This window comes from Myotis brandtii, unplaced genomic scaffold, assembly GCF_000412655.1.
Source record: "Myotis brandtii unplaced genomic scaffold, ASM41265v1 scaffold486, whole genome shotgun sequence".
NCBI lineage: Eukaryota > Metazoa > Chordata > Mammalia > Chiroptera > Vespertilionidae > Myotis > Myotis brandtii.
In genome coordinates this window covers 1,190,282-1,198,334 of record NW_005368569.1, presented here as the reverse complement: position 1 = coordinate 1,198,334, position 8,053 = coordinate 1,190,282, and the positions used below count along the sequence as shown (strand labels likewise).

The following is an 8,053-nucleotide window of genomic DNA, read 5'->3' as shown; positions in this document are numbered from 1 at the left end:
CGGTAGCTCTCGCCCCGCCCTCCCATCCAGACCGTGACGTCAAGGGGCCAGCTACGGAGCGTGGAACGCGGAGTCCACGTTTCCTAGGCAACGCTGGTGGGGCTAGAGACGTCTTCGTGTGCTCTTACGTCATGACGCTACTGTTCGTCCCGCGTTCCGGAGCCCGGTGCTTGGCCAATCCAAGGGGAGAGTGATACCTATTGAGTGCTGTGTGTCATATTTCTACTGGCCTTACAAGACTAATTTTGTAGATGAGAAACTGAGTTATAATATTTACGGAGTCCTTCTGGTCACACGGCGTTGAAGTGGCTTCGAGCCAATTCCCTCGGACTACCCTAGGCCGCAGCCTCAGGCCCCAGGTTCCTCCCTCCCCATCTGAAACAGCCCTGGACCCCTTCCTGCCCGGTGCCAAGGGAGTTTTGACGGACGGCCCAGAAGAGTCTCCGGCTTTGTTGCTCAGAGAGGTAACAAGCAGGGAAGGACCTAATCGAGCCGACAGGAATCTGCACGCAAATTCCCTAACAGTATGCGCTCGTGCGCACGCGCGGCACGCACATGGGCGGGGCCTCGATCTCAGGTCCCGCCCAGCGGTCATGCATTTCCTCTTCCGTTGAAAGGCGGGACCGGGCGCCCGCGGGAAACCTGGGTGAGCGGTGCTCCGTTAAATTCAGCTGCGGGGATGGCGAGGTTGAGGAGCGTGGTCCTGCGGCCGTGGATTCGAGAGCTGGTCCTGGGCTTAGAGCGACTCTCAAGTCCACGGGCCGGGCAGCTGCTTCAGGTGAGCCCCCCAACCCCTTAGGGCCCGGAGACTGGGGTGGGTCCCCAGGGCGGTGGAATTGACGCCCGTTGCTGTCGTCAGGTGCTGCAGGAGGCAGAAGCCGAGGCCCCAGGCCCGTCCTGCGCCCCTGACACGTCTGATGTCGGGGCCGCGCTGCTTGTGTCCGACGGGACCCACAGCGTCCGGTGCCTGGTGACGCGGGAAACTCTGGACGCCTCGGACTGGTGAGAAAGGCGCCACAGGACCGTAGAGGATTTGAACCCAGCTGGGCTCGAGGTGGGCGGGCCCCAGGCGGGCGGGACTCAGTTTCCGCGGCTAGGCTGTGAGGGTCGAGCTCTCCGCAGGGAAGAGAAGGAGTTTGGTTTCCGAGGAGCTGAAGGCCGGCTGCTGCTGCTGCAAGACTGCGAGGTCCGAGTCCAAGTGGCAGAGGGCAGCGCGGTGAGTGGTGAGGCTGGCTTGGGCGGGTTACTTGGCCTGACTCCGTGACAGCCCCTGAGACCCATCCCTGATTTCACCCCTCTAGCCCGCGGAGTTCTACCTGCAGGTGCACCGCTTCAGCCTAATGCCCACGGAGCAGCCCCGGGATTGGGTGATTGGTTGGTAAGTGGTGCCTCCACCCTCCAGCTGTTCTCCCTATCCAGGCCTGGCTGGCGTTGGCATAGGCCAGGGGTGGAGAACCTTTTTTCTGCCAAGGGCCATTTGGATATTTATAATATCATTCGAAGTCCATACAAAATTATCAACTTAAAAATTAGCCTGCTATATTTGATCAGACACTTAATTAACACATTGGGTACCGCATAGAAATCTCTAAGACATATGCCAGGGACCGCACGTTTTTGGGCAAACTGCACGTTATTTAAATCATCATAATGCACTTTAGGTGTTGTTTTTCAATAATTATAACATTTTTATTTACAAAAACAATTAAACAATTAAAGTTCCTAGTTTATTTTTAACGTATGGTACTGCGTAAAACATTTTCCTCTATGAAGAGGGACCAAACAAAATTTACATAAGTATCTAAATTCGCTCCTTTTTCCATGGGCGTGAAAAACGAGAACACTCGTGAGCGGTCCTTAACAGATGGCGCGCGAAACACGAGAAAACTCCTGATCGGTACGAAATGTGTTAACTCACCCCTAGTGCCTTGATAGGGCCAGATCAAATGATTTTGTGGATCTTATATGGCCCGCGGGCCAAATGTTCCCCCACCTCTGGCCTAGGCCTTTTGGGTGAGAGGGCGTGGGTCCTTAGTAACATTGCCTATCACCATCTTTTTCCTAGCAACCAGGACCCAGATGTGCAGAAGAAGCTCAAAGACTGCCTCGAGTGAGTCTAGAATTGAGTTTGGGCCAGGTGTGACTTGGTCAGATGATGACAAACGTGTTGACAGGCCTCAGGGTTGTTCCTCAGGCCTGTCCCCTCTGTTTTTGTAGGGAGCACCTTTCAGAGTCGGCCTCCTCCAATGCAGGTAAGTGGGGGTTGATCCTAACTCTCTGTAGAGTGACTTTCCAGCTATGATCTCCTGCTCCTTTAGTAAGCCTCTTCCCCACCCACTCTACCCTTATCTTCAAACTTCAGCCCAACCCTGCCCCCCCTGACTCTAGGCCTTTCACTGACCCAGCTTCTGGATGAGGTGCAGGGAGAAGAGGAGCATCAGGGGGCACTAGTGCGCCTGGCTGAGAGCTGTCTGATGCTGTCAGGCCCTTGCACAGCACCCCCGCTCACCCGCTGGGCCACCTCAAGCCACTTGGCCATGGTCAGTCTAGGGCCTCCCTTGGGAAATGTCAGGGTGAGGAGTTTGGCAAGGGCCAGGCTGACAGTTCACTTCCACAGGGAGAAGCTGTGTACACTGTCCCCAGCCTATGGCTACACATCTCTGAGGATGACCAGCAAGTCCTGAACTCTCTGGGCGCAGGTCAGAGGACACAGGGTAAGGACTGGAGAGGTCCAGAGGGGAATATCTGGGGGTCTGGTCCCCACAGTGCTGATGAGCCTTTCCCCTAGGCCCTGAGCTGCCCCCACCAGACCCCGCTCTTCAGGACCTGTCGCTGACCCTGTCCTCCTCGCTTTCCTCACTCAGTTCCTCAGGTAAGGTGGTGCTAAAGCCAAAACACTGCCCGGGCTACGCAGGAAGCTATGAAAGGGATGAACATGGCCCCTGGAGACCTGCCTAAGGTCATAGGTCACTCAGCTGGTCTGAGCTGAGAGGGCTATGCTCACAGTGAGTCCCATCTTCCCCAGGAAACCCTGCCTTATGCAGCCACATGTCATCACAGGAAAGCGGTGCCAGCGTCAGCCTTCTGCCTGCCCTGTCCTTGGCTGCTCCAGACACAGGGCAGAAGGGCAGCTCCCAGTCCCAGCCAGCCATCTGCTCAACCCCCCACCCCCTGCCCCCTAGCTCCCCGCAGCCCAGCCATATAACCAACTCCCCACTCCTGAGTAGTACCCCAAGTCTGTCACCTCTTGGTCACATCCCCAATTCACATCAGGCCGATGTGACCAGGCCCCAGCCCCAGAAACCTAGACTGGAGTTCAAGGAACTAGGGTTGCCCCCCAAGAACTGGCAGCATTCTCCAAGGATAAGAACCACCGAGGGAGTCCTGGAGTCCAGTCCTGTCTGGGTGAGCATAGTCCGCCTACAACTGGAGGGTAGAATGGGGTGAACCTTGGGTAGAGCTGGGAGGAGAGCTGGGATAGCCTTGGATGGGGTTAGGGGTCCTTCTTGGCCCCTCTCCAGACACCACATCCTCTTCAGGACCCACCAAAGAAGCATCGTGATGGTTCCGCCTTCCAATATAAGTACGCTCCACCCTGCACGTCCCTCTGTGCCCAGGTCCAAGCTGCCAGGTGAGTGCCTGGGGCGGTCCTGCTCTGTGTGGGAAATGTCTGGCCCAGGGGCCGTATAAGGGCCTCGAAATCATTTGGTCTGGCCCTGCCAAGGCCTTAGGGGTGAATTAACTAAATGTCTGGCCAATTATAGCAGGCTAGTTTTTAAGTTTATAATTTTGTAAGGCCTGAGAATGATGTTATAAATATCCAAATGGCCTTGGTAGAAAAAAGGTTCCCCAAACCCTCACCTACAGCCTTGGTTCTCTTCCCAGGCTCCCTCCCCAGCTCCTGGCCTGGGCCTTGCATTTTCTGATGGAGCCACAGCCGGAATCCGAGCAAACCCAGGTGTGAGGGGTCATGTGACCACGTAGGAGAATGTGTGCATATAGGTCTATGCCTCTGGGTGGACAAACAGTGCTCCACACTCTGCTTTGAGTTTTTTAATAAAATAATCTCATGCGGCAGGAAAGGAGAGGATCAGGGGTTGGGGCCGCCTCTTTGGTCTGTGGTTGGGGAGGGTGGACTCCGCTCAGGGCTGGAGGGCTCTGTATACTGTGGGAGCAGAGGCTCGGCTTCAAGGCCAGATCCTGCAAAAGGAGAGGGGGAGAGAGGAAGGTCAGAATTGGACTGAGCGGTCCTGCTACCCTAACAACCAGCCCAGCCCCTTCTTACCTAGGCTTGGTGACGGGGGTGCCTCAAGCTTTGGCCTTCGCTTGAGAACAGGGGACCGCTGCAGCCTTAAAGGCCGTTCTGAGGGACACAGAAAGGCTGTGGCAGGTTAAGTGCTTGCTGCTTGTCCCCACCCCTCTGCCCCCAGTGCGTGCCAGTGCACACACATGCACACACACGTTGTTGCTTCAGAGCCTCCCCTTCCCCTGTGTCCTCCTACCCGAGCAGAGGTTGCTCTTTTGGAGTTGGAACCTGGACTCATGGGAAGGGCTGTCAGACCCTTGCTCCCTGGTTTCTCACCCCTCACACCACCAGTGGCCCCCTCACCAGAGCCATGAAGGGAGACCCAGAGCCCACCCTCCTGCACTCAAGCACACATGGACGTGTCCCCTCACCAACAGGGGCCTGGAGCTGGTCCTCATGCACAGACACTGCCCGTCGCCCTGCCGAGAGAGGCCTCGGCCTCAGCTGGCCATCTGGGGGAGGCCAGGGTATCAGTGTACAGTCCCAGCAGCTGCCACCACTCCAGCCCTTGTCCCCTACCTTCAGGGTCCCCAGAGGAGCTAAATTCCCAGCAGGGACTCCTCCGGCCCCCAGTCCAGTATTGGGGTGGGGGCTAGCATGCCCGTTTACCTTCATTTCTGGGGCCCAAGCAAGGATCCTCTGGGAGGCCCAGGCTGTCTGGGGAGGGACTGGCTTTTCGTGGGCTGGGACAAGGGGAAGGGGGTCCTGGACCATCGTGTGGGCCCCAACCACGGCTCCTAAGCTCTGCATTCAGCTGCTGCCCCAGTGTCTTCCAGGTGGTGGACTCAGGCCCCTGGCTCCCTGGCCCAGGTCTGCATGAGGGGTCTGCAAGGAGAAGAGTTTCAGCCAAGACCTAGGCCAGGCATTGGAAGTGAGCTTGACCTGCATATTCCCCCACCACACACAGTGGCCCTCACTCACCAGCAGACACGGAGTGGGTGCGGGACTTGATAGAGATGGGAGGGGCCTCCGAGGAACTGTCCATAATGTCCCCTGCAAAGTAGGTCGGGGGGCTCAGGCACCAGGCCTTGGGGGTGAGGAGAAGGAAAACCTGGCTTCCCCACCCCTCTCCCAGAACATCCCCCTCCCCCAAAATGTACTGCCCTAGCCCAGGATCTCACCATCTGAGCCAGCTTTCTTGATCTCTCCATCTTTGCTCTGTAGGAAATAGGGAAGTCAAGCTCAGCTGCGCACCACCCTTACCCTAGCCTTGTTCTTATAACTACCACTAAATGTGGGCAACATGCCCTAACCGGTTTGGCTCAGTGAATAGAGCATCGGCCTGTGGACTCCAGGGTCCCAGGTTCGATTCCAGTCAAGGGCATGTACCTTGGTTGTGGGCACATACCCAGTAGGGAGTGTGCAGGAGACAGCTGATCGATGTTTCTCTCTCATCGATGTTTCTAACTCTCTTATCCCTCTCCCTTCCTCTCTGTAAAAATATCAATAAAATATATTTAAAAAATAAATAAATGTGGGCAACATGCAAACTCAGTCCTGGCCTTCTTAGAGTTCAAAGTCTGGGATGGTGGAACACAGACACACACAATGTGATTTCTTAATTCTCTGATTCACTTTCTATAATGTAGTTCTTATTAGGGACTGATCAGAGTGGCATTAGCCAGATAGTGATGGGAGAGAGTCAGGGAAGGCTCACGGGGAAATGCAGGGATGAATGGAGAGGATCCTGTATAACCAACCCATGGGTGGTGATGAGCTGGTTCGGGAGGTGCAACCAGGGTGGAGAGCAGTGAGAAAAGCAGTGACCAGGGCTGAGACCCCACAGGCCCTTGAGGCAGAGTTAGGAGTCAGGGCAGAGGCTTAAGAGAAAGCCCCTAGATGACTTGCTGTTACAAATGTAGGTAACAAGGTCAGATTTCTGTTAGATCTGCAGAGAAAGGACTGTCACACCTCCAAGGAGGATATAGCAGTGGCCTGGGCCAGGGCCGAAGCCAAGAGGGAAGAATGGTTCACTATTTTGAGGCGGAGGGGGTGGAACAGACCTGTGTCATGAATCTCCTCCCGGTCACATACGTCACCCAGAGCCAGCCACATGGCACCGGCCCCCTCACTTCACACTTGTGTCCCCCCCCAAACTCACTTGTTTCCTCTTCCCTTCGGCACTCCCGCTGCCTCTGCTCACGCCAATCCTCTGCAGCATCACTTGTACCCTCTGTTCAAAGGATGGGGTCAGTTCTGTGTCTCCTCGCTCCAGAGGCCGCCTCTGGGGTCAGAGATGCCAGAGTGGGGAGAGAGCCCAGTGCCCGCAGTTCCAGCAGAGCCCTCACCCCTGTCACCAGGCCTCACCTTGTCAGGTCTGGCACCCAATGCTGCCTCCTCCTCCTCAGCAGGCAGCAGTATCATTGAGTAGGCCTTGCTTTCCCGAGTGTAGCGAGGCCGGCTCCTGCGAGCAGGGTCAGGGCTGCCGGTGCCCCCTTCAGCCCCACCAGGCTCCTCCCCACGGCCAGGGCGGGCCGGTGGCCGCAGCAGGTCCCCAAGTGTGGTTTTTCGAGTGCGGGCAGCTGCCCCAGGGCTGGTCTCTAGATCAGGCCGTGGCCCCCGTGTTGAACGAGGCTTCTTGAAGGCAAAGAGGGTGCCCAGCTTCTTTCGCAGTGTACGGGGGACAGGGGTGGTACCACCCTCGGTGGCTGGGTCCTCCTCAGGGGCCCAGCTGTGGGAACAGCCAACAAACAGTAAGCAGGAAGGCCCATGCAGCAGCCCACCCGCTCCCACCCCCTGCAACTGTCCCTCACTCACAGGCGATCCTGCTGGATCAGCCTTTTGGAGAAGAATTCTTCCACGCCCTCATCCACTCGGGCACTGAGCCCATTTCCTTCCTGCGGCAACGCTGGGGGCACCTGGGGGACATCACACAGTCAGGTGTCAAGGCTGAGTGCAACTGTGAGTTCTTTCCACCTCCCGTGTCCAACAGTCTGCGCTGGGCAATTCCAGGAGCTGGGATGACCCTAGGGGGCTGCCGACATGCAAGCTCTCTCCCTGTCCAGCTAGTGGGCAAATACACTGATTTCACATACCTCACCCACAGTTGGCCCTGGACACACGCCCGCCCACACCTATTCTTGTCCCAGGGAGTGTCCTACACTTTCTGAACCACCCAGTCACTAGCAGGCTGGAGCCCACGCATCCCCTGGGTCACACGTTCTCACCTGCCACCCCCTCTACTCCAAACAGCTTCCTGCAGCGTCCCCCACCCCCACCCCACCCGGCCTGCTGCTGCTCAGCAGCTCGGGCCTGCTGCGTCAGACCCTCCGGGGGGCCTCAAGCCAGCTCCTCTTCCCCTTCTGCCTGTGCCCACTACCCAGCCAGTACCCGGTCCACACATAAACCTCCCCCCACACACCATCCAGATGTGCAGCAGACACAGGATTGTCCCTGTAGTCAGGGAGCCCAGTACCTCTCAGTAACCCTGAGGGATGTTGGATAAGAGAGCCACCCTTTCTTGCACATCCACCCATACAGCAGGCCAACCTGAGGCAGGGTTGGTTCTACACCCAGGTGCACCCTTAACAAAGCCCAAACACCCACGACCCCACATGGGTATGGCCTGGGGTGGGGGGTGGCCAGGAAGAATCCAGGATGTAGCCACATGACCAGGTGATTCTGGGCCTCCACAACCCACCTCCTTGCCCACCATCATCTGAGAAGCAAGCAGGCCACCCGCGACCCCCAATCCCTCCCCCTCTGGAGGGGGAGGACACTCACCTGAGGGCCCCCAGGCGGCGGGCG

The 8,053-nt window shown here is 57.3% G+C and overlaps 2 protein-coding genes across 4 annotated transcripts in view; one reads left to right on the top strand and one right to left on the bottom strand.

The window, feature by feature from the left end:
- Window positions 1-6: 6 nt before the first annotated feature.
- ACD (adrenocortical dysplasia homolog (mouse)) lies at window positions 7-4,085 on the top strand. Of its 3 annotated transcripts, XM_005876406.2 has the most exons (13): window positions 7-464; window positions 618-778; window positions 860-1,002; window positions 1,123-1,216; window positions 1,302-1,378; window positions 2,066-2,110; window positions 2,218-2,252; window positions 2,389-2,540; window positions 2,618-2,714; window positions 2,789-2,872; window positions 3,026-3,405; window positions 3,540-3,631; window positions 3,886-4,085. In XM_005876406.2, the coding sequence occupies exons 2-13, from the start codon at window positions 680-682 to the stop codon at window positions 3,962-3,964; spliced, it is 1,377 nt and encodes a 458-aa protein (XP_005876468.1). In that variant the 5' UTR covers window positions 7-464; window positions 618-679; the 3' UTR covers window positions 3,965-4,085. The 3 variants fall into 3 exon arrangements, with proteins under 3 accessions (XP_005876468.1, XP_005876467.1, XP_005876466.1); XM_005876405.2 differs by having other exon boundaries at window positions 7-778; window positions 2,618-2,699; XM_005876404.2 differs by having other exon boundaries at window positions 7-778.
- The window catches only part of RLTPR (RGD motif, leucine rich repeats, tropomodulin domain and proline-rich containing), a 12,343-nt gene continuing 8,328 nt past the window's right edge, over window positions 4,039-8,053 (bottom strand). The window contains 10 exon segments of the mRNA XM_014547802.1: window positions 4,039-4,200; window positions 4,286-4,363; window positions 4,678-4,758; window positions 4,916-5,131; window positions 5,228-5,299; window positions 5,428-5,464; window positions 6,408-6,530; window positions 6,614-6,977; window positions 7,064-7,164; window positions 8,030-8,051. Coding sequence (XP_014403288.1) covers window positions 4,091-4,200; window positions 4,286-4,363; window positions 4,678-4,758; window positions 4,916-5,131; window positions 5,228-5,299; window positions 5,428-5,464; window positions 6,408-6,530; window positions 6,614-6,977; window positions 7,064-7,164; window positions 8,030-8,051 — 1,204 coding nt within the window. The 3' untranslated portion in view covers window positions 4,039-4,090.